The 27,043-nt window shown below is 46.0% G+C and overlaps 1 protein-coding gene across 1 annotated transcript in view; it reads left to right on the forward strand.

Moving 5' to 3' along the window:
* Nucleotides 1–415: 415 nt before the first annotated feature.
* LOC120927461 (pseudouridine 5'-phosphatase) overlaps nucleotides 416–27,043 on the forward strand; it is a 372,162-nt gene continuing 345,534 nt past the window's right edge. Inside the window, exon 1 of the mRNA XM_040338157.1 lies at nucleotides 416–571. Coding sequence (XP_040194091.1) covers nucleotides 511–571 — 61 coding nt within the window. The 5' untranslated portion in view covers nucleotides 416–510. The remainder of the gene's footprint in view (nucleotides 572–27,043) is intronic.

The raw sequence follows: 27,043 nt of genomic DNA on the forward strand, positions 1-27,043 counted from the left end.
TTAAGTCGCACATGAATGGGCTTCATTGGAAAACTTAGGGAACGACATGTCATGTAACTCTGATGTCCATAGTCACACGACAAGTTACACAAGTGTGAAAGGAGCCTTAACACGAAAAAAAATGTTTTTCTTTTAGTTCTACTTTCATTTATTGCTGCGTTGTCTCTGGAGTAATGTTCCCACCATTTCTTTTCCTGTATAAGCCCACAGCTTATTTTCTCAGTGCTTTATTTATGTCCCAGCTTGTGTATTACAATGTGTAATGAAGTGTCTTTGTGGCTGTGCTATTCTCTGGTAGAGAATGATTAAATTAAGCGGGGGGATTTCTTCTCCTCTATGATCATTTGTATTCTCAGGTATAGAGAGATGAGGAGAATGGAGGAAGCAGTGAAGCTGCAGGTGATGTATGACCCTGGCAGTACGCCTGAAATCCCAGGGTTACATTATGGTCGTCCTTGAGGTGTGTCTGGGATGCCCATTCATTTCCTGGTAGAAGAGTGAGAATCCAGCATGGCCTGCAGCCTTCAGCCCGTCACTCACATCATCTTTGACATGGACGGCCTCCTGCTCGGTGTGTACAATGCATGATTCCGTTTATTTATCTATGGGGCCTCGTCCCTTCCTGTCATACATTGCAGCACACGGAACACTGCAGCGTCTGAGCAAAGACCATTTCTCTGCAGTGGGCGGGAATATTGTACATGACACGTGCCTCCTGTCATTGGCTTCCACTCACCCCCCTCTGCCTGGATACTTAGTCACATACGAGCAGAGTGGGTTAGAGATGGGACGCTTGTTATATGATCAGTGTCTGATGCTGATCAGCCATGTCTAATGCTCTGTATACAGGAGAGGGGAAGGCACAGTTCAGCCTCATACTCTCATAGTAATGCCTGCACTGCCGTAATACTCCTAATACTGGAGCACTCTCATTACCTCACACTCCTTTCAGCTCTGTCATGCTACCTTGAATTTGCCCTGCACAGCAAAAAAACGCGGGCAGAAACACGCAATTTCCGCAAATGTATGAAAAACGCAAAACACACTTGCAGTGCCGTTATTTCTTAATGGTACCTCAAACACGGGTAGCGGTTGCACGAAAAAACGCAAAACACGCTTGGCTCTGCCCAAACTTGATACGATTAATCCAGGGTTTGACAAATTTGCTTGAAATCTAGGAGCCAGCTAAAAAAGTTAGGAGCCAGAAAATGCGCCGTCACGCCAAGCTTGTGTGCAGAAGCGAACACATACGTGAGTAGCGCCCGCATATGTAAACGGTATTCAAACCACACATGTGAGGTATCATCGCGATTGTTAGAGCGAGAGCAATAATTCTAGCTCTAGACTTCCTCTGTAACTCAAAACATGCAACTTGTAGAATTTTTTAAACGTCGCCTATGGAGATTTTAAAGGGTAAAAGTTTGTCGGCATTCCACGAGCGGACAAAATTTTGAAGCGTGACATGTTGGTTATCAATTTACTCGGCATAACCATATCTTTCACAATATAAAAAAAAAATTGAGATACATTTACTGTTGTCTTTTTTTTTTAATAAAAAAAAAAAAGTGTATTTTTTCCCCAAAAAAAGTGCGCTTGGAAGACCGCTGCGCAAATACGGTGTGGCAGCAAGTATTGCAACGATCGCCATTTTATTCTCTAGGGTGTTAGAATAAAAAAAATATACATAATGTTTGGGGGTTCTAATTAGAGGGAAGGAGATGGCAGTGAAAACAGTAAAAGAACACACATTAGAACTGCTGTTTTACTTGTAACGCCAACGGCCACCACCAGATGGCGCCAGGTCACAGAAGGCAGCTTGGGTTTTCACAAGGCTGCAAAGCCGCGGCCTAAATTACCGGTCGCTGCGGGCCCGCCGTGATCGCTCGGCGGTGGAGGTGGGGGCGCATGGAGACACAGAATTCTGTGCCTCCGTGCACCCCCACGCGATCGCGACGGCCGGTAATTGAGGCCGCAAAGCCGCGGCCTCAATTACCGGCGGGCGCCAGGTCACAATTTCTTGTCGCAATTGCGACCTGGCTTCCGGATTTTGTCGAGGCCTGGATTAATCGACTAATTTTGATTAATTACATTTTTCGGATCACCACCATATATAGTCCCTACTGTAATATCCACAGACATCTCCCCCACTGTAATATCCACAGACATCTCCCCCACTGTAATATCCACAGACATCTCCCCCACTGTAATATCCACAGACATCTCCCCCACTGTAATATCCACAGACATCTCCCCCACTGTAATATCCACAGACATCTCCCCCACTGTAATATCCACAGACATCTCCCCACTGTAATATCCACAGACATCTCCCCCACTGTAATATCCACAGACATCTCCCCACTGTAATATCCATAATCACCCCCACTGTAATATCCAAAGACATCTCCCCCACTGTAATATCCATAATCACCCCCACTGTAATATCCATAATCACCCCCACTGTAATATCCAAAGACATCTCCCCCACTGTAATATCCACAGACATCTCCCCCACTGTAATATCCACAATCACCCCCACTGTAATATCCACAGACATCTCCCCACTGTAATATCCACAGACATCTCCCCACTGTAATATCCACAGACATCTCCCCACTGTAATATCCACAGACATCTCCCCCACTGTAATATCCACAGACATCTCCCCCACTGTAATATCCACAGACACCTCCCCCACTGTAATATCCACAGACATCTCCCCACTGTAATATCCACAGACATCTCCCCACTGTAATATCCACAGACATCTCCCCACTGTAATATCCACAGACATCCCCCCACTGTAATATCCACAGACATCTCCCCCACTGTAATATCCACAGACATCTCCCCCACTGTAATATCCACAGACATCTCCCCACTGTAATATCCACAGACATCTCCCCCACTGTAATATCCACAGACACCTCCCCCACTGTAATATCCACAGACATCTCCCCACTGTAATATCCACAGACATCTCCCCACTGTAATATCCACAGACATCTCCCCACTGTAATATCCACAGACATCCCCCCACTGTAATATCCACAGACATCTCCCCCACTGTAATATCCACAGACATCTCCCCCACTGTAATATCCACAGACATCTCCCCCACTGTAATATCCACAGACATCTCCCCCGCTGTAATATCCACAGACATCTCCCCACTGTAATATCCACAGACATTTCCCCACTGTAATATCCACAGACATCTCCCCCGCTGTAATATCCACAGACATCTCCCCACTGTAATATCCACAGACATTTCCCCCGCTGTAATATCCACAGACATCTCCCCCGCTGTAATATCCACAGACATCTCCCCCGCTGTAATATGGTCCACATCTCCCCCACTGTATAGGAAGATCAGTGCTTGCTTAGGCTGCATTCACACCTGAGTGTAGCGTTTTTGGTCGTTTTTTCCGGCGCGCGTCTTCATGCGTATTTGCGTGTTTGCATACAGCATCGTCCGACGTTTTTGTACTTCGACATTTTTTATTTTAGCCAATAGGAAAAATTATCATCTTTTCATCACTTGTTGCTATGTTTGTAGATTTTTTTTATCTTCTGCCTGGGTGAAATGTTCTATTGATTAAAGCGGCAAAACGCCCGTAGAAACGCTCGTTGTCGCGCTAGATGCTTGAATCGAGCGTTTCCATTACAAAGCGCTCAAAAACGCCCAAACCGCCCAATTCGCAGTTGTTTGAGCTTCAGGCATTCGGCGTCAGGCGTTTTGGAGTGGAGATGTGAACCATCTCCATAGAGAATAATGTATTTTTTCCCCTCTAGTGTTTTGGAGCGTCGCTCTTCAGGCGACAAAACGCTCAGGTGTGAATGGGGCCTTAGTCCTACCAGAGAAGCCGGCCGAACACGAGCAGTTGAGGCCGGGTGATGTTGTCAGCACACCACTCTTGGCTCACCTAGGCCGCTGCCGGGTGGACCAAGATGGCCGCCGCTCCGGAAGCTAGGCCAAAGACGCGGTCTTTCCTATGGCCGAGGCAGCAGCGGAGCTCTGCAGATTACGTGGTGTGCCGATCCGCATATGGTGGCCCGCTCGGATCACGGATCATTTACGATCCGTTGCACCACTAGTACCGATCAAAAGAATTTTGATTGATCAAAAAAATTAACGATAAATCGAGGAATGAATCTTTAAATTTCCACAGCCCTACTAAGAATCCTTTCACACTGAGGCAGTTTTCAGGCGTTTTAGTGCTTAAAAATTGCCTCCTATGTCGCCCAAATGCTTTCACACCTGGGTGGTGCGCTTGTGAGAAAAAGTCCTACAAGCGCGCTCCCAATATGCTCCTACCCATTGAAATGAATGGCCAGTGCTTCAGAAGAGCCGCAACACAGGCGTTTTAAACTTATACATCTCAAGTCTTCCGTATTTCTGCGGCGGCACCCGCAAGTGCCTCGCGATCTCCCGGGAATGCACAGTGTGGCGGGGAACAGCTGTGAACACCGATCTCACTAGTATAGATTTTTAGCTGACAGGCACTGGGGATCGGTGATCACAGCTGTTCCCCACTCTACCGAGCATTCCCAGCTGTTTCTTCCTGTGTGCTCCTCCTCCGTGTCCTTCTCCACCCCCCCCGTTCACCACCGGGCCCGTATTCTCCTCCACCCCTCTTGTCCTCCTCCCCCTCGTCCCCCGCAGCCTGCTCCCCTCCTCTCCTCTCCCGCCGGGTGTGGGGGGAACTGTCAGGAATTGGACACGGTGAGCGGGATTGCTCCTGTGATAACTGAGCAGGGTACACTGTGTTTACTCTGCTCAGTTTATGAATGAACAGATGGGGAGACGTCATGGGTTTGTTTAGACCCCTGACATCTCACCAAAGCCCCCCCAAAAATATTTTAAAACAAATGTAAAAAAAGAAAAAGGGGGGGGGGAAGCGTAAAAAACTGACACCATTCTCCCCGGCCCTAACAACACTGTTCACTGCCCACTGCCCACCCCCTCCCCCCAAAAAGCATTGTGAAAAAAAAAAAATCTAAATTGTAAGAAAATATATTATAAAAAAAAAAAAAAAAAAATCACAACTGACATCGTCCACTGCCACATACCACCCACCCCACCATCACCTCCCTGAAATGAGTTTTTGCAGGTTGGGATGCCTGTAAACCCTTGGGTCGCTAGCGGGTGTTAAATGCGCCCGACTAGAGGCCAAAAAGCACTTAAGGCGGAGGTTCGCCCAAAAAAAACACAGCAGCTACACATACTTCAGCTGCTGGTTTTTAATAATAGGACACTTACCTGTCCTGGAGTCCAGTGATGTTGGATTCTGCTGACGCCATTGCTTGTGAGGGAACCCGGCAGTGTAGTCTTTCACCTTCACGCTGGGAACTCTACTGTGCATGTGCGAGGCCCTCTTCTCTCTTCTACTGGCCCAGCGACAGGGGGAGGAGGAGGGAGCCCCAGCCGTGATGTCAATACCCACGGCTGAGGCTCCCAGAAGTGGGAAAGGATGGATACCTGCCCCCCCCCCCCCCCCCCCCTGAAAGATGCCAATTGTTGCACTGGGGGGGGGGAGGAATCATATGAGAGGAAGTTCCACTTTTGGGTGGAATTCCGCTTTAGCCCAGGTTCACACTGGGTGCGATTTCATTCGATTTGAGATGCGATTTCACATGTGAAATCGCATCTCAAATGCCTCCAAGTGTCGGCAATGGCGCCGTCCTAATCGGTGCGACGCCGCATCTGCGGCGCTGCACCGATTTCAAAAAGTAGTTCTTGTACTACTTTTTGCGATTTCGGGCCGCGATTTACATAGACATCTGTGCAGAAACCTGCACAGATGTCTCTTAAATCGCGGCCGAAATCGGGACTGCCGGCGGGAGTGAAATCGTGCGAGTTCAGCTGAACTCGCACGGCTTCACTCCCGCAGCCCAGTGTGAACCAGGGCTCTAACAGTGATAAAGTGCTGCTAAAATGAGTGGCGCTTTACCGCACAGGTGGCCCCAGTGTCAAAGGGCTCTTAAAGTGGGAGTAAACTCCCTTGTATGATTTTTACCTATGCAACTTTGGATGGGTGCAACTTGGATACGACTTTGGCTTGGTGATAATGGTGATAATAGACTACTGTTGTATAACATTCAGGTATGATTTTTATTAGTGCTGTGCAAATTAACTTTTAATTAATCGATTAATCCTTAATTTTTTTGATCGATCAAAATCGTTTTGATCAATTAAAATTATTTTAATTGGTACTCACCAATCCGCCGGCTTCTGGGCCTTCAGGGAGTTCCGTCGGAGATCCAGTAACGTCACGGACACTGTGACACCGTGCCGTGTCCATCTGAAGGGCTCCTTTGCTGTGCCTTCATATCTGCATGACGGCGGGACCTTACTATCTGCCACACGCAAGGGCTGTTACACTTCGCTCTATCAACCTGGGATTCCACAACCATCCACTGGGAGTTGTGATAGTTCCCTTCATGGGACATCTACATGCCGACGGACTGATGTTAACCCCTCCTCATCTGGATTCAGCAGTGGTATCGTTGTACACATTTTTATGCCAGTATCATACTTAGCTACATGTTTTTATGACCGTTTTTGGTACCGTTTGGTATTACTCGCACCATTTACAGTTTATGTAGCTACATCGATTTAATCTCCAGTGCAATAATTATTTTGTTACCTACTTGAAGACTATAAAAGTTTTAATGCTATTTCCATCGAGCGCTGCCTTTGTGTGTTTTTTGTATCCTGCTATCCATTTTTCCAGTTGTTGGTTGCTGCACTGGGCATCAGCCTGGAAGGAGATCAGCTAAAAGTAGTTGGATCTGTATGTGCGTTATAATTAATCGAAATTAGTCGATTAATCGATTAAAAAAAAAAAAAAAAAGATTAATTGAACAGAACATTTTTGATCAGTAACAGCCCTAATTTCTATGCAACTTCTGAGGGTTAACATTGAAGTATTTGGCCCTCAAGTTGCATGAAAGTTGGACCAAGGTAGTGCATGAACTACTTTGAAGTTGCTGCACAATATATGAATTGTTATCATTGGAAAACTTGGGAAACAACTTGTCATGCAAATTTGATGTCCAAAGTTGCATTACAAGTCGCACAAGTGTGAGTGGGGCCTAAGGCCCCTTTCACACTTGTGCTACTCCAAAGTCACATGATTTTGACAAGATAGTCATGCGACTGTGGATCAGACTTTGCCCTACGACTTGAAATATGACTTCAATGACCAGGGACGCGACTTTGATCCCCCAACAATTAGGGGGAACTCCACAGCAATTTTTATTATTTTTTTAAACCACCATGTGTTCCCCCTTCATGAGCATACCAGGTCCTTCGGTCTAGTATGGATGTGCGCTGGCAGTGCATCAGAAAAAGTCCTGCCAGCAGCTTCTTTGCAGAGCATTACCCCGCTCCTAAAGCACCCCTGCCAATTGAAATCATTGGGCAGCGCCGCCAAACCGTCGGCAAAGTGGTGCTGTAGCTGTGCTTTGCGGTGCTCTTTTAACCCTTTTTTGGCCGGTAGCGGGGGTTAAAAGCGCCCCGCTAGTGGCCGAAAAGCGCCGCAAAAACAGCGGTAAAGTGGCGCTAAAACAAAATTGGTGTTTCACCACCAACGCCGGGGCTCTGTGAGTGTGAAAGCACGCTAAGGGAAATTGAACAACAAAAGTTGTATAGTGTTTATCCAGCTTTAGGCTTACCTATAGGTACATTAAATATCTCCTAAACGTGCACAGTGAAGCCGCTGGTGACATCATCGGCACATGTTCTTTGAAGGAATGGCATACGGTGCTGTTCCCTCAGAGCCATGTGCTGTTTACAGAGGCTCCCGCATGCATGCACGGGAGTGACATCATCGTGGCTCTTCCTGTCAAAGGACTAGAAGATTGGGTGAAGATGGAAACCCTGTCAGCGGTGACAATGTCTTGCTGGAGGGCTTCATTTTAGGCTGGGTTCACACTATTGCGAATTGGATGTCAGGAGACTGTGGCTGGCTGTCAATGGAGCCGGTTCACACATCTCCGGAGCAGCTGTGAAGTGAAATGCACAGAAGTGCTGTGAGTCTGCTAGTCCGTTTCAGGTCCAAATTCAGCACAAAATTCAGACCGAAGTTGGATCTTAAACAGTAAAACAGGGATGCACCGGACCCCTGCTGTGAGCCGCTCCGCACAGCAGTGTGAACCCAGCCTCAAGGTAAGGCCCCTTTCACACGGGCTGTCCAATCAGGGCCACCTGTCAGTATTTTCAGACGGACCTGATCGGACCCTGCATTGTCCTCTATGGTGCAGTGGATGTCAGCGGACATGTCAGTTAAAAAACGCCGCCATTCGATCCAATTCTGTCTGCCAAAAACAGACAAATGTTGGATCTATTTTCCTTTTGTCCGGTGGATAGAAACGGACAGGCAGTCCATTTCTATCTGATTAACCCATAGAGCAGAGCGGGACTGTGTTTGTCATCCGCCTGCTCAGCAGGGATCAGCGGAGAGATCCCCCGCTGTGCAAACAGATTCTGCTTAGCGGAGGTGCCCGTGTGAAAGGGGCCCTAGTTTCATATAAAGTGCTAGTATGCAATGTATACTAGCACATTATAAATTTGGCTTGCAGGTTTAAAAAAATGGGTTTATTATCGCTTTAATAGCAACCGCAAACGTGGTGAAATGTCGCATGACAGAACGCACAAAAATAGCCACAAGCGCAGGTTAAAAAATGCATTTGGCACATTGCCAAAAGTTGTTACATTCTTTGGTTTGTTTTGGAGTGGAGAGGGGCCCATTCAAATGAATGGTGCCACAAAAATGCACAAAAAAATTTAACATAAGAGCGTCGCAAGGCCCCGTTCACATCTGGGCATAACAAAAATACGTGTTTCTTAATGGCACCCCAAACAAAGGTAGCAATAAAACACGGAAAAAATGACTATGAAAACACACTAGGCTCAGTGCCAAAATTTGGTACATGAGCTTCTTTAGCGCATTTTTGGAGCGAAGAGAGGCCTATTCAAATGAATAGTGGCGCTCCAAATGAGGTTCCTCTTTCAAGATTCATGCCAGAATCAAAGGACCTGGTATGGTCGGATCCCATTCAAGTCACATGGACGTCGGACATGAAGTCGTAGGGTCAAGTCAGATCGGAAGTCATTTGACTTCTATGTCAGAGCAGTGTGAGCTGTGAGTGTGAACTGTAATTTAGCAAACGTATAACAATCTGTGAAACTAGGCTGAATTCTGCAGAAAGCTGTGGCTTAGCCTGAAAGTAAGGGGAAACTGGGGATTATGTATTAAAGGCTTTGTAATATCTTTACTTATAGTTTAGTCGTTGATACCAGTGGGATAGAAGTATGAAATACATGTACATAATTCAGGTATAACATAGTTGCCAACATTTGAAAAAAAATTCCAGGGACACTTTGCAGCATAGCTATTAATTACCACACTCACTTCCCCGAAGCTCCACCCACTCCGCATAATCTTTGCCTAACCCTGCATCACTAGACCCCTTTACATTACACAGCACCCTGCACCTCTGGGCCCCTTTACATTACACAGCACCCTGCACCTCCGGGCCCCTTTACATTACACAGCACCCTGCACCTCCGGGCCCCTTTACATTACACAGCACCCTGCACCTCCGGGCCCCTTTACATTACACAGCACCCTGCACCTTCGGGCCCCTTTACATTACACAGCACCCTGCACCTCTGGGCCCCTTTACATTACACAGCACCCTGCACCTCTGGGCCCCTTTACATTACACAGCACCCTGCACCTCCGGGCCCCTTTACATTACACAGCACCCTGCACCTCTGGACCCTTTTACATTACACAGCACCCTGCACCTCTGGACCCCCTTTACATTACACAGCATCCTGCACCTATGGACCCCTTTACATTACACAGCACCCTGCATCACTGGACCCCTTTACATTACACAGCACCCTGCACCCCCTTTACATTACACAGAACACTGCACCTCTGGGCCCCTTTACATTACACAGCACCCTGCACCTCTGGGCCCCTTTACATTACACAGCACCCTTTACCCCCTTTACATTACACAGAACACTGCACCTCTGGGCCCCTTTACATTACACAGCACCCTGCACCTCTGGACCCCCTTTACATTACACAGAACACTGCACCTCTGGGCCCCTTTACATTACACAGCACCCTGCACCTCTGGACCCCTTTACATTACACAGCACCCTGCACCTCTGGACCCCTTTACATTACACAGAACACTGCACCTCTGGCCCCTTTACATTACACAGAACACTGCACCTCTGGGCCCCTTTACATTACACAGCACCCTGCACCTCTGGACCCCTTTACATTACACAGCACCCTGCACTTCTGGACCCCTTTACATTGCACAGCACCCTGCACCTCCGGGCCCCTTTACATTACACAGCACCCTGCACCTCTGGACCCTTTTACATTACACAGCACCCTGCACCTCTGGACCCCCTTTACATTACACAGCATCCTGCACCTATGGACCCCTTTACATTACACAGCACCCTGCATCACTGGACCCCTTTACATTACACAGCACCCTGCACCCCCTTTACATTACACAGAACACTGCACCTCTGGGCCCCTTTACATTACACAGCACCCTGCACCTCTGGGCCCCTTTACATTACACAGCACCCTTTACCCCCTTTACATTACACAGAACACTGCACCTCTGGGCCCCTTTACATTACACAGCACCCTGCACCTCTGGACCCCCTTTACATTACACAGAACACTGCACCTCTGGGCCCCTTTACATTACACAGCACCCTGCACCTCTGGACCCCTTTACATTACACAGCACCCTGCACCTCTGGACCCCTTTACATTACACAGAACACTGCACCTATGGGCCCCTTTACATTACACAGAACACTGCACCTCTGGGCCCCTTTACATTACACAGCACCCTGCACCTCTGGACCCCTTTACATTACACAGCACCCTGCACCTCTGGACCCCCTTTACATTACACAGCACCCTGCACCTCTGGGTCCCTTTACATTACACAGCACCCTGGACCCCCTTTACATTACACAGCACCCTGCACCTCTGGGCCCCTTTACATTACACAGCACCCTGCACCTCTGGACCCCCTTTACATTACACAGCACCCTGCACCTCTGGACCCCTTTACATTACACAGCACCCTGCACCTCTTGATCCCTTTACATTACACAGCACCCTGCACCTCTGGGCCCCTTTACATTACACAGCACCCTGCATCACTAGACCCCTTTACATTACACAGCACCCTGCACCTCTGGCCCCTTTTACATTACACAGCACCCTGCACCTCTGGACCCCTTTACATTACACAGCACCCTGTATCACTGGCCCCTTTACATTACACTGCACTTCTGGACCCCTTTACACTAGACTGCACCTCTGGACAGTGCAGACCCCTCCCTACAATACAGACCCCCCTACAATACAGACCCAACAACAATACAGAACCCCCCCATATACAGAACCCCCCTATACAGATACCACCCCCTACAATACAGAACCCCCCTACAGTGCAGACCCCCTACAATACAGAACACCCCCCTACAATACAGACCCAACAATACAGAACTCCCCCCCCTAATACAGAACCCCCCTACAGTTCAGACCCCCCTACAATACAGAACACCCTCCTATACAGATACCACTCCCCTACCCTACAATACAGAACCCCCCCTCATATACAGAACACCCCCCTCAATACAGAACACCCCCCACATACAGAACACCCCCCCACAATACAGAACACCCCCCACAATACAGAACCCCCCTCATATACAGAACACCCCCCCCCACAATACAGAACCCTCCCTCATATACAGAACACCCCCCCCCACATACAGAACCCCCCCACAATACAGAACCCCCCTCATATACAGAACACCCCCCCCCACAATACAGAACCCCCCCTCATATACAGAACACCCCCCCACATACAGAACACCCCCCCCCCACACACAATACAGAACCCCCCCATACAGAACACCCCCCCCCCCCACATACAGAACACCCCCCCCCCCACACACAATACAGAACACCCCCCTCCCCCCCACATACAGAACACCCCTATACAGAACACCCCCCCACAATACAGAAACCCCCCTCATATACAGAACACCCCCCCTTTACTATAGTGCAGACAGACACCCCCCTTGCCTTCAGTCCCGTAATGCTGATGTAATGATCAGCGCGCCGCATGTCACACAGAGCACTTGTAAGTTGTACGGAGGAGGAGGGAGAGGCGGCCGTAGCTTCACGCTGCTGGGCTGTGTGACTGTCAGACTCAGACAGTCACACAGCCGATAGTTTCAGAGCCGCGGCGCTGCGCTTCCACGAAGGGGATCATTGCGGCCGGCCCGGGTCCCGGGTATCACTCGGGTGCGGCTTGCTCGCACGCACGCACCCCACACCCCCCCCTCCCCAATAGCCAGGCTGACAGTGTTACCTTAACTAGTATGCCGCTGCGCTGGCGGCGTGGCGCTGCCATGCTTTCACCGCCCATGCTTTAGTCGCGGAGGGGGTGCGTTGGCCTGACACCCCCCCCCCCAGTGTGCTTAGTCCGCCGTTGCAAGAACGTGCAGTAATGTAATCCCACCCCAGGCGGCGGGGAACAAATGTGATGTGCGCTCAGCTCTGCACTAGCCGGGACAAGTCCCGGCAGGCTAAATTAGCCGGGACTAGGTCCTATTTGACGGGACTGTCCCGTTAAAAACGGGACAGTTGGCAAGTATGGTATAAGTGCTGGTAAAACATAAATCAGCTAGCACCAAGGGCTTCCTAGATCCATGGTTATAATTGACAGTAAATTCACAAGTTTCAGCCTGTACTACGAATTAACTTTTGTGTTGCACTATGATCCCTTTGTATATATGAGGATGGGTGTACTGTAGCTAAATGGTCTTAATTTATCCAGGTGATGGTATATCTAGTAGCAGTTTGTCACATTTAACTGGATTTGTTCTGTATTAATAAATGCAGGTGTAGGTTACCAAGCCAATTCTAATGAGTGCCGGGAAGACGCCCCATGATTTCTATTCCACCATGGTGAATTAAGATGTCCTACGTGACCGAGGTTATGCCATCTGTGACAAAAGCCAAGGTGGTCTCAGAAAGGAACTGAGGGAAAAAAATAAAATTGAAACATAGGAGGGAACACTATCTGAATCCCGCTTATGGGAGTTAGGACCTACAGGGAAAGTGATTTAAGCAGTTGTAACCCTAAAAAAAAAAAATGCTGTTCCTTCAAAGCATGATCAACTGCATAGTGATTCTGCAGTGTCATTTGTCCCATTCTATACTATAAAATACCTGGTTTATCCTGCCTGTTCCTGTGTCCTCCTAGATGTGCTGACCACAGCAACCATGTCTGCTTATCCATCATACCTTGGTCAGTTTATGTGCCTCTGCCTTCCCAATGTGTGGCCAGTCTCTCCCTGCCTGTCAGCTCAATAGTCTGTGCTGTGAGAGCCAATCTCCTCCCCACCCTTCCCCTCCTGCTGCTTTTCAATGTGGCTGTAAAGTCACTAAGCATAATCACTGCTATCCCCTCTGTTATAGCAAGTTATATTGTACAGTGTCTGTTTTTTTTAAAATGATAAAGCAAATTACCTTATTTTACATGCCACTGTGCAGTCACGTGACCTCCCAGCTGACGTCAGAGGAGAATCTCTGCCCCTCTCGCTGTAGTCCTTCGATCGGGAAAGATGAGCAGCGGGAGGTAACAGCAGTGAAATAAGGTATTTAGCTTCATAATTTAAAACACACACACACTGCACTGTTTAGCTTGGTATAATAGATGGGATTCAATTCATTGTCCTCGGTGACTTTTCAATCACTTGAAGTGCTTACTAGCAGTGACCCATTTTGAGATTTTGAGAAAAGTATTTCTTTAGATATTGGAACTTGCTTGGCAATATGCAGATGCAAACCTAGTGATAAGTGCTAGAAGTAGCAATTATTCAAACCGATGGAGCGAACTACACAAGTAACATGCAGTAGCATCTTGTGATCTGTCACGCATTTGTGAAGCATTGTGTGCGTTAGCAGTACCTTTGATATTTCATACAGAAATTGTGTTATTTGATTGCAATAAATCATATACAGCAATGTGTAATTTGTTGTGATAAGCTTACGAAGTCTGAATATTTGTTTGAGACTTTTTTTAGTGCTAGAAAAAATGCAGCATTTGTTTTTGTATTATGAGTTTGCGTATATTGGTCTAAAACCACCATTCAGTTAGATAAATGGGCATTTCACTTTATACTACTTGTTGAATTCTGTGTTTTGGCAAGCGTTCCTTGATGTTGCATATCTGCATTTGAAGCTTCAGCCAAAGTTGCCTTTAGTCTGAGCCTATGCTAAGGCCCTTGGTTGTCTCTAAAAAACAACCCTGTCACCAAACAAGTTATTTCAAAAACAATCTTACCATAAGATTACAAATGCATATAATGTATTTACCTGTAATATCTCTTGTGTAGAGTTACTGCCCTGGCTCTGTGAGGCTTGTAAATCCATGTGTCCTTTTTGCCCCTGACCTAAGCTAACTCAAGCCTCCCCTTTTCACTGATGCATACTTACCTCAATCCAAACCTATGGCCTCTGGGGTTTGTCACAAACTGGCTGTGCTTGCACATTACAGCCCCATAGGCTTCTATGAGGTTGTCTCTCTTCGTCTTCGGGCTAAACACACAGCCCCATATAAGTTTATGGGGCTGTAATGTGATTGCACGGCCAGGTCTACTGGATGTAGACAAATATCGGAGGCTGTGACCATCAGATTGCGATAGAGCCCTTTCACACTGTCAGATTTTCAGGTGGACCTGATCTGAATGTCCATGCATTCCTATGGACCGGCAGGTGTAAACGGATTTGTGTCTGTTTACTGCTCAGGGACCACCAGTGCCAAATGTCAGGCACCACCATGTCAGGGACCACCATGCCAGGGACCACCAGTGCAAAGCAGGGATTATCAGAATGACTTGTATGACACAGAAGGGATCTCCTGCTATTTCAGGTATTGTATGTGAGAACACCGATCGCTGATGCCCTGCCCCCCACCGTTATGATTGACAGGGCACTGTTCCTATGACAGAGGGAGGGGGAAATCAGCTATCAGTGTTCTCATATAACAATACCTGACACAGTGGGAGATCCCGCTGTGTCATACAAGTAATTACTGATTATAATCCCCACTCTGCATGAAGATAGCAGGCGCGGGGGTGCATTGTGGAGAGGCGGAGACAGGCCGGGAGCAGAGGAGGAGGAGGAGGAGAGAGGAGGACGACGACACCTCCTCCATGGGGCACGGAGCGGGGGCTATGAGACCCCTTCAGCCCACAACATGTCTGCTTCCTCCCTGCTCTTTCAGAGGACTACAAGGGGGAGTGTCAGCCGGCTGGCTGAGCTCAGGAGAGGGATAGAAGCCAGTGGTCTTACAAACAGGATGTCAGCAGCCAATAATGTTTTTTCAGCAAGTTAAGCAGCCTATTGCAGAGGAGCTACAAAGCTCAGAAAAACATGGATGGCAAAGTTGGTGAAGGTAGGAGATCAGCAACAAGGACATGGGGAAAAAAATTGCCCGGACTTCTGCTTTAATTGGGGATGACATTGCTCCATGGTCACTGCTGGTAGAACATTCCTAGAGGTGCTGGGTAGGTTTGAGAAAAAAAAAAAAAACAGTTGTATAATTGTTGCTGTCACTGATTTTATGAGGGATGGGGGGTTAGATTCAGAAGACTGGAAGGGTTATCAAAGCTTAGGACTTGTTCACACCTTGTCCGTTGCACTTCAAAGATTAATGCAGGCTTGACATAGAAATATTTGTTTTCTATATGCGCTATTCACACCATACATGTGCGGTGGTGTGTATTGAGGGAATAGGTAACATGATGCAGTGCATAGAGTTGAATAAAGTGCTATTTTGTGACATTTCATTTTAAGAAAGCATTGCAATGTCCCTACTTAATGTCAACTAGCGCTCATGTGTTTATAGAAAGTGAAAAAATGCGCATACCAAAAAAGACAGGTTCTAGAACAGCAGCAAACTCAAAAATGTTATACAACATAAAAACGGATAATAATGAATGGGAGTTGCGCTAAAAAAAGGAATATATGGGTGACCATATGAAAAACAAAAATAAAAAAGTTGTGCTAGAGACACCTCTTAATGATGACCACAAGGTCAACTGAATACAAAGTCCCAATATGTGTACACATGTAACAAGGGTGAAACAAATGTGTATTAATCCAAAAAGAATAAATGAGTTCAATTCTGTGGATAATGCTGGATCAATTCTTGTGGATAATGCTGGATCTGGATCCGGGTAAACACATTCAAGCTGACCCTTACCAGAAGTATAGATCCCAAGGATCAAAATAAGCCATCCACGATGTAACCAATAAAAGATCCAATCTAGATTGGTGCAGAAACTCCAACTTCAAAGGACTCGACCCAGTAAAAAAGAAAAACAAAGAAAACAATAGTGCAAAAACGTATGGTAAACAGACACTCTGGCTAACTCCCAGTGACTAATATTGACAGACACTGTGAAGGGAAGAAGGAGCACCACCACCAGAGAGAACACACTGACCCTTACCGGAACTAGGCGACCCTCTAGGGATCAATATTGCATAGTAGTTGTGATACATTTGCCTATATGTCTCAGTTTACTGCTCCCTACTAGCCAGGTTATTGATGTGCTAATGTCCCCTCACTATTTCTAAAGGTTAATTGATCTATTGTGTTGTGTGAAGGAGAGCTGGGTTTAAGTGGCTTGTGTTAATTATTCTGATTGCTTCATTGTGGTAATTATCTCTCTATATGTGGGGTCGAGCGGTCTGGTTGATGTATTCAGTACAGCTAGTGCTCAGCGTCATTGATGTCATTGTCTAAAGAAAATGTGTTTCAGCATCGGCCCCGTCGTGTCTACCTATAATCTGTATGGAAGCCCCAGTGTGAGGGGGGCGGAGATTTATCATTGTAACAGTTTTGGAAATGACATATAAGCTGTGTGTGTTATAACATTAAAGTCTGTGTTGTTCAAGCAGTAAGCTGGTCTCATGTGTGGCTTTCTGGGCGATTCCAGGGATATCCCTCTTCGTGGAATATTGGGGTGATTTTCGTTATGGGAAGAAGGGAACGTTGACGGGGATATCATACCGATACCGTCACAATTGGTTGGTAGCAGTGGGATTTTTCCCTTCTATTCCCCTTCACACCCGGATTCCAAGCAGACACTGGAAGAACTACTGGAAGTTCGTGGAAGGATTGCTAGCAACAAAACCAAGCGGGTCATCATAGCAGAATCAATGGAGCTAGACCAGGAGGACGGGATTGCAGCAACGCCAGCAGTACAAGAGATGGAGACACCAGTGATACAGGAGGATAAACAAATAAGGGACGCAGAACTACAGAAGGATAAACAAATAAGAGACACAGAGCTACAGAAGGCTAAAGAAATAAGAGACGCAGAGCTACAGAAGGATAAACAAATAAGGGACGCAGAGCTACAGTTAAAACTGGCAGCAGTCCAACAAGCAGCCGCACCTTCTACGAACAGTGAGTACAGCACAGCAGACGCAAGGAAGATTCCGTTTAGCGCTTTTAAAGCTTTTGATGAAAAGGACTGTGAGATTGATAACTTCCTGGCGGATTTTGAGCGACAATGTAACCTGCACCGAATAGCTAGAGGAGACTGGGTTTCAATATTGTCAGGCAAACTGTCAGGCAAAGCTTCTGATGCTTTCCGGACCGTGCCAGATCAGGATATCCATAGCTACGCCCGGGTTAAAGAAGTGCTCCTGGCTCGTTATGCAGTAACCCCAGAGTCCCACCGACAGAAGTTCAGGGACTCACGCAAAACCACGAAAGACTCTTATGCGGAATGGGCATGCCAATTGTCCCGGTCGGCCTCTAACTGGGCTAACAGCAGCCAGGCCACCACCGCAGAGGACATTTTGCAACTAATGCTCCTGGAGCAATTTTACAATCACATCCAGACGGACGTCAAGGATTGGGTGAGAGATCGCAGGCCCATGACTCTACCAGAGGCCGCGAAGTTGGCGGATGAATATGCAGATACTCGCAAGACGAACCAGGTCACACCACAGGAACAACCTCCACCACAAACGGTGCCCTCACACCCACCAACCGCTAGATACCAACCTCCTAACAGACCGGTGACATCTAGCCCTCGCTATCATCGCCAGGAGGGCAACGAACAACGCTGCTTCCGGTGCAAACAGCTGGGTCACTTCAAGCAGAATTGCCCCATGAATGACAACACCAGGTCAAATTGGTCTCAACCTGGGTACCGCCCACCAGCAGCAGCCCATTGTGTAGACTCGGCTTGGGATCCAAAGGAGCTGGGTCAGGAAGAACCATTGGGCACCCCTTACGAAGCCCTCATGGTACAATCTGTTATTACGGACAACAGGGAACACCATTGTCAGCTGGTCATGGGCGACAGCCCTGAGCCGGAGGGGCCCTGGAGGGAGCTGGGCAGAAAGAGGCACCGCCGGCCACCCTTCAAGAAGAAGAGGTCCTGGAAGCCGTATAACAAGCTGACCTGGGAGGAGAAGAAGCGACTGGAGGAGAGGGAGTCGCAGCGGGCGTCCCAGATGCGTGCCGAGATGTTCGCCAAGGGCCCACCGGTGGCCCCTTACACCACCACCCAGTTCCTGATGATGAAGGACCACGTGGAGAGCCTGCAGGACATGAGCAAGCAGGAGCTGATCCGTGAGTACATAGAGCTGGAGGAGTGCATAAGCCGCATGGAGGAGGAGAACAACCACCTGAGGTCACAGCAGGCTGACCACCCCAGGCTCCATGAATTGGAGATGGAGCTGGAGAAGCTCCAAGAGGAGAACCGGCGGCTGCGGAGGGAGCAGGGGGTGGCTGACCTTATGGGGCTCTGAGTCCCCTCTCTCCCCCCCCCCCCCGGACTCTGAGCACCAGTGCTACAACAAATATAACTTTTTCTTTTTATGAATCTCCTGGGATTGTCACTTCAGAGCCATAACCTGCCCCCTCCCATAGCGGGACACCTAGACGGCGGCGCACAGACCCATTCGCTGTCTTCACACTGACTTCTGGTGACTTTGCAGATCGCACAAAGACTTGGGGACTGACCGGCGTGTGATCTGACGACCCGGTGACATACCTGAGTCTGAAGCAGTTGCCAAGGGAGGTCAGTCATGCCAAACGGAGTTAACCTCTGACTAATAGCTCTGAACCCGTCAACCCTACTGGACCAGGGAAGGTCCAACCGGGTTTGCCGGAGCAGGGAGCAAAAGGGGGGCCATTGTGATGCATTTGCCTATATGTCTCAGTTTACTGCTCCCTACTAGCCAGGTTATTGATGTGCTAATGTCCCCTCACTATTTCTAAAGGTTAATTGATCTATTGTGTTGTGTGAAGGAGAGCTGGGTTTAAGTGGCTTGTGTTAATTATTCTGATTGCTTCATTGTGGTAATTATCTCTCTATATGCGGGGTCGAGCGGTCTGGTTGATGTATTCAGTACAGCTAGTGCTCAGCGTCATTGATGTCATTGTCTAAAGAAAATGTGTTTCAGCATCGGCCCCGTCGTGTCTACCTATAATCTGTATGGAAGCCCCAGTGTGAGGGGGGCGGAGATTTGTCATTGTAACAGTTTTGGAAATGACATATAAGCTGTGTGTGTTATAACATTAAAGTCTGTGTTGTTCAAGCAGTAAGCTGGTCTCATGTGTGGCTTTCTGGGCGATTCCAGGGATATCCCTCCTCGTGGAATATTGGGGTGATTTTCGTTATGGGAAGAAGGGAACGTTGACGGGGATATCATACCGATACCGTCACAGTAGTGTGTTAACGGTAATCGGCGGAAAGAGATATGAGGTGTTAAATTGTGTGAAAAATATTATGAAAATAATTTTTATATATATAAAAAGGTTAAAAACAAAAATATATGTATAAAAAGGGGCAAAGCTGATTCAAGAGTTTTCTATGAAACAGTTGACATCAACTTCAATGTTGAGTCCATGAGGTTCATAACTCCTCAACGTATGTATCCACATCATTTCTGACCTAGAGATACTCCTGACCAGATCATTACCTCTCCAGTGGGCCCGGAATTTATCAATCCCTATGAATGTAGTACCTGCAGGGTTTTTATTGTGTACCAACAGGTAATGTTTTGAGACCGAATGATTCGGAAAGCCACTCAAAATATTCGTCAGATGCTCATTCAAACGTATATGTAAGGCCCGCTTGGTCCTCCCCACATACTGAAGCCCGCATGGGCATTGGAGAAGATAAATGACCCCCATCGTTGAGCACGTGATGAATGTGTCGATGGGGTAGCTAGTGGACGTACGGCTAGAGCAAAAACTTGTGGTCCTCTTAGGGGTGTTTTTGTTCACTACACACGTATTGCATCTGCCACATTTGAAAAAACCCACCAGACCTGATAAAAACATAGACTGAATCTCGGGTGGATCAAGGACATTAGGTGCTAGTTTATTTCTAAGTGGTTGTGTCCCCCGGAAGACCACCTGTGGTTTGTCTGGTAAAATTTTACTCAAAAATTTGTCGCTTTTCAGAACATGCCAGTGTTTAGCTACTATCTGCCTCACATTAGCATGCTGACAAGAGTAGTCAGTCACAAAAGGGGTCTTGAAATCACCCGAGGTGTTCTTTTTGGGTTTGACCCTAAGTAGCTCTTCTCGGTCGGTGTTAATGACCATTTCCAGAGTTTCATGTAGAGACTCGGGAGGGTATCCCTTTTCTATAAAACGTTGGGTCAATACTCCAGCTTGTTCAAGAAAGGTATCATGATTGGTACAGTTGCGCTTCAATCTAAGGAACTGCCCCTTAGGGACTGCACCTAGCCAGGTCTTATGATGGCAACTGTCACTCGGGATGAAGGAGTTTCGATCAGAGCTTTTGAAATAAGTCGATGTGACAAAATGATCTTTATCTATTGAAATGACCAAATCCAAAAAATTAATACTTATCTGTCTGGCTTCATATTTAAGTACTATACCTCTATCATTCCTATTCAAAAAGGACATGAAGCAAGACAACTCAGCCTCAGATCCCCTCCATAGGAGGAGGACATCGTCGATGCTCATGTGTTTGTGCATGCAGGCTGGTGTGAACAAGCCCTTAGTCATTCACTCTTGCAGACTTCTGTCTTGATATTACATTTATAAAATTGGTATTGAATTACTAAATCCTGGTGACTTTTCCAACATTTACTGTGAGTTTATCAGAAATCTTTTTCTTTTTTGAAAATTAATCTGCACTATGCGGTTTTCCTGCGGCTGAGATTTTGGAAAAAGTGCACAGAGCTTCCCCCCGTATTTTCTGTAGTTACAGCAGACCATTCAAATAAATAGACTGCTGTGTTTTTTATATTTATAATATGTTGCTTTAGAATTTCTGTTCTACAACTGTTGGAAAAGAAACATGTTCAAATTAATTAAAAGTAAGGACAAAGTTTGAAGACCAATGTTATCATTAGTTAGTGCTCCTTTTATGATCAGTTTTCATCACTTCAAAACTGACTTGTGGGAAGGAAGTGTGATTTCTGTGTGGGGAACTAACATTCTACAGTAATATTTTTCTTAGCCTCTGGTGTTTGAGAGACTCCTCGGTTTTACAGAGACATAATGTCAGTTTATAAGGTCACTGTGTTCCTGCATGTGGTTAGATAAGACTGGTGGCCTACAGTAAGTCAAATGCCGGCTTATCATGTGATTTCTGTTTGTTTTGTTTCAGAGGTAAATCATCTACAGACTGCTAGTATCAGGTCTAAGTCCAGTCATGAAGATAAATTAATGATACTAGATAATTATGATTTATGTATATTAACCACTTCAATACAGGGCATTTTTACCCCATTCCTGCCCAGGCCAATTTTTAGTTTTCAGCGCTGTCGCACTTTGAATTACAATTGCGCGGGCATGCAACACTGTACCCAAGTGAAAAGAAAAGTGATGCGTTTGAAAAACAAAACAAAAAAAAAAACAAACTTTTTGCTATAATAAATATCCCAATTAAAAAAAAATATATATATATTTTCCTCAGTTTAGGCGGATATGTGTTTTTCTACAAATTTTGGGGGAAAAAAATCACAATAAGTGTATATTGATTGGTTTGCGCAAAAGTTATAGCGTCTACAAAATAGGGGATACATTTAGGGCATATTTTTTTATTTTTTACTAGTAATGGTGGCCATCTGCGATTTTTATCGTGACTGTGACTTTGCGGCAGACATATCGGACACTTTTGACACTATTTAGGAAGCATTCACATTTATACAGCGATCAATGATATAAAAATACAATGATTACTGTGTAAATTTCACTGGCAGGGAAGGGGTTAACACTAGGGGGTGATCAAGGGGTTAAATGTGTGGCCTAGGGAGTGATTCTAACTGTAGAGGGAGGGGACTCACAAGGGGAGGAGACCAATTGGTGTTTCTCTGTACTGGGAACACACCATTGGTCTCCTCTCACCTGACCGGACGTGATCTGTGTGTTTACACACACAGATCCACGTCCCTGGCTCTATTACTGCCAATTGTGGCCGCTGGGCACGCACACAGACTCCCGAGTAACGCAGCCAGGAAGCCCAGAATGTCATATGATGTCCTCCCAGGATGGGAAATCCCTCCCGTGGACGTGTGCGAGTAGGGACGTGGTTAAAGGGGATCTTTACCCTCAGTTTGATTTTGCTTCCTCGCCACCCTTCCTTCCTTTTTCTGTGCAAATGGACTTTTTTTTATTAAAAAAGCTCTGCCCCGCCCCCCCCCCCCCTCCACATGTTGTTCTCCTAGGTGCACTTTGCCCACTGTGCCTCCTTAGATAGGCATAGTCCTTCATTGAGAAAGGAAGAGGGGTTAGGCTCATAATCAGGAGAGGTGCTGGCTAAACCCAGACTAGCTGGCAGTTACCCTATGATGTCACGCAGGAAGATGGTGGCACGAGACCCAGTGGGGGTAAAATAGAATAGGATTTTAGCAGAACAATGCTGGATCCACTTGATGGGTGAGTATTTTAACTGTGCTGGACACACAACCAGATAAGTATGGACTAAAAAAAAAGGAGGGGAGGGTGGAGATACCACCTGGCTAATCTAGCCTACTATGTCCAGATCTGGATTAAATTTCATTTATTGCTGTATGTCTATGGTCCCGGACAGTCTCTTGCAGAATGGCTGCAGTCCCAATCTCTTACAGAGTGTTTGTGGCCCCTGACAGTCCCCTGCAGAATGACTGTGGTCCCTGACAGCCCCTTGAAAAGCCCCCTGAATAATCTGACCTCCCACCATGTTTCCTCAAAAATATGACTGGGTCTTATATTAATTTTGGCCACAAAAAAGACCCTAGGGCTTATTATCGGGGGATGTCTTATTAGTGCTGTATCTTGACATAAATTTAATCCCCCAAAAAACGTTGTTAAAGTACTTTTAACACCTGTGTGGATAATACGTGAATAATATATATATAGAAATTATGTTATCCCTATCCCTATGCAGTGAAATAAATGATAAAAATCTGCGGTGCACAATTACCGTAATAATGCAACATATGATCATTAATCAAATAGTGAACACATGAAAACAAAACGACCATAAATGCAATAAACTGCTGTGCAAAACAAAAACAGGTGAATTCAGTGCTTCAAGCAAAATTAAAGTCCATCAAACTTCAATCTGTTCATCCTGTATGTGCAAATCCAATTATTAAGTGTAGAGGTCACCAGCCGTAGTTACACATCCAAAGTGATCAAAAAATGGATGGCAGCTTACCAAATGATGTTGACCCTTTTTGATCAAAAAAGAGGTCAGATGAGCTTTAGGCAGGATACACCTGCTGAATGGATCAATCTATACACCTCAGACTCTTAATACCAGAGAGCTCCCATACAGATATGTAAAAACGAAAATGATACCGCAATAGTGTAATCTCGTTTAATAAAAAAATGCGTATACATAAAAAAACAGCCAAATGGCTCCTTAATTGCAGGAGTGCCCCGAACCCGGCACTGAGGCTAAATGGCATGTCATTAGTGGATGGATGTCCCAAAATCTGAGTGTGCTGGCGTGCGTTCCACCTCTCTCACACCGTGATCCAGCGGGACCGGAAGTTGCGTTGGTACGTGCGTGACCAAGTACCGCCTCAACGTATGTTTCATTACCACGTCATCAGGAAGCGTACCTGGCCATGCACTAGTTGGACTTAAATGTGTCAATCAATTTAGCTAAGGGAAGGTGATTACTGACAGCCTCTGTCCTGGTTTCAGCGGCTATAACGTAGTTTAAACACCAACTTGGCATATCTGAATCTGCAAGACCCTGGATAATCCATGATCACATATAATTAAAATTTAAATTATCTCTATACACATATTAAATAATATTTAATATAATAAGTAACAACTTGCATTGATAAAATTATGAACAATTATATTAAAATAGGTCACCTTTCTATACAAATTGTACATACATATGTATTTTTTTTTTTCTTTTCAATTGGTTTTTATTAGGTTTTATAAAAGAACATAGCATGGGCAAGACATCAAGAAGAGGACAACGCAGGTCCACAAAAAGATAGTCAACTAGTCACAATACATTCTATGATGCACAAGGTAAAGTTACCACATGTTGCAAAGGAGAATTCAGGGTCGGAGACCGCGCATCCTACTACACAATGTGGAGCCACGGTCCCCTACAAAGAGAGAAGCTAGTAACCTGGGGTGTGTTTTAGTAAATCAATCAAATATTGTTGTAATAAGGCATGTTTCTTTTAGTGCCTATTCAGGGTGAAAGACCACTACCTGCAGGCCCGACCCTAATGGGCGGGCTCCACATGCAGAGGTCGGAATCACCATACGCAAACCAATATCATCCGTAACGCAATGACATGGATTATAGAAATCATAAAAGTAATTAAAGAGTAACAAAAAGAAAATAATTAACACATAAAACATAAAACATCTGTATCAAATGAGCCCACATTGGTTGTCACTAGACAGTTGAGAGGAGTATCTTAATCAGGAAATTTAGAAGTCCAAGGAAGCCATTGTTCGTGGAAAGAACGGGAATTGCCAGACTGAATGGAAAAGTATTTTTCATATGAGTGTTGTGTAGAGACCCTCTGTATTACCTCGATTAGCTTGGGAACCTGGGCAGTTTTCCATTTTGAAGTAAGGGTTAATCTGGCAGCTATTAGAATATGTATCACTATGCTTCTCAATGAGACCGGGATGGGGGTAACCAAGATATTCATTAAAGCTAGAGGTGGTGTTGGATGTACAATAATACCTGTGACATATGACATTAACTTAAATACATCGTTCCAATAGTTGCGAATGCGTTCACAGTCCCATAGTATATGGAAGATATTGCCTTTGGTTCCGCATTGCCTCCAACAGAGGCAAGTTTCGGAAGGAAAGATCAATGATAATCTAACTGGCGTGAGGTAGGACCTATGTAGAATTTTTAGCATGTTATCCCAATGGTTGGTACAGTGGGTATATCTGTATGTCAGTTTGATCGCTTTCGTCCATACTTCAAGTGGGAATGTGTGGCCCCAATCTTTTTCCCAGTTAGTCATGTGTGACGTCTTAGAAAGTTTTTTGCTATGTTGTAAAAGGGCATAGAACCAAGAGAGTCCCCTAGGTTTATCATAGGATGTGCAAAGGTATGACCAGATATCTATAGGGAGTTCAAAAGCTAAATTATAATGTGAGTATTGGAAGTGTTTCAGTCTAGTGAAAGAGTACGTATGTGTGGTTGGATGTCTATTCAACACCCCTTGAATGGTTGTTAATCCGTCCTGCCTCCATGAGGAAGTTGTTAGGTCAGGTATCAAGTGTTCAACGATTGCAAGGTCGGTAATTCTGCGTTTATTTTTAGTCGTAGGGTCTATATAGGGTTGTATACTCCCCCATATTGTGAGTGTAGTCTCAATGGAGGGCAAAACAGTTCGTGGTAACGTTAGGTTCGTCAATTTAGCTAATAGTAGTGCCGGAAGGTCCCTTCCTCTAACAATTGCCTTTTCTATTTTAACCCAAAGTTTGGACGGAACTGGCTCAAACCACGCCTTCATTTGGTCTAGGATTGTGGCTCTATAGTAATTCCGTAGAGTAGGGAACCCTATACCCCCTTCCCATTTATGTCTTTGAATAGTGGCAAACGTCACTCTAGGCATCTTACCCTGCCATATGAACCTCCTGAACAGTTTTTCAGCTTGTGAAAAAAATGCTTCAGGGATTATCACAGGAATGGTCCTAAAATAGTAGATCATTTTGGGTAGAAGGATTATCTTCAGTGCTGCTATTCTGCCTAGCCACGACATCTCAAATGTTGTGATGTGTTCTAGGTCCGTTTTGATAGTTGCGAGAAGTAGATTAAAATTCATCTTATACGTTTGGTTAGAGGGATGGATCAATTTTATACCCAGGTATGTGAGGGAATTAGACATCCATTGGAATGGGAATCTGCCTTTGAGATATGCTACCAACGGCTTAGAAAGGTTAATGGGTAGGATACAGGATTTAGTGATGTTCAGTTTGTAATAGGATACTGCACCAAACTGCTGTAATATTTCTTGTGCCTTTGCCAAGGAGTAAGCCGGATTCGTTACTGTCAAGACTACATCGTCTGCAAAGAGACCTATTTTATGGGTTTCTCCTGCCACCTTAATCCCTGATATTTCTATGTTGGATCTGATAGTCTCGGCCAGGGGTTCCATAATCAGGGTGAAGATTATAGGGGACAACGGGCATCCTTGACGGGTGCCGTTTGTAATATAGAATTGATCGGAGATGGCACCGGACGAGAAGACCCTAGCCGAGGGGCATGTGTATAGCGCAGAAATTGCTGATAGGATGGTGCCGTGCAGGCCAAATTTTTGTAGGGTAGCACTGAGATAGCCCCAGTGTACCCTATCAAAAGCTTTTTCTGCGTCTAGGGCTAAAAAAGCTGCCGGTGTCTTCCTACTTTCTAATAGGCTAATCAAGTTAAATAGTCTCCTAGTGCCATCTGGGGCTTGAC

The sequence above is a fragment of the Rana temporaria genome, chromosome 2, assembly GCF_905171775.1.
Source record: "Rana temporaria chromosome 2, aRanTem1.1, whole genome shotgun sequence".
In the NCBI taxonomy this organism is placed as follows: Eukaryota; Metazoa; Chordata; class Amphibia; order Anura; family Ranidae; genus Rana; species Rana temporaria.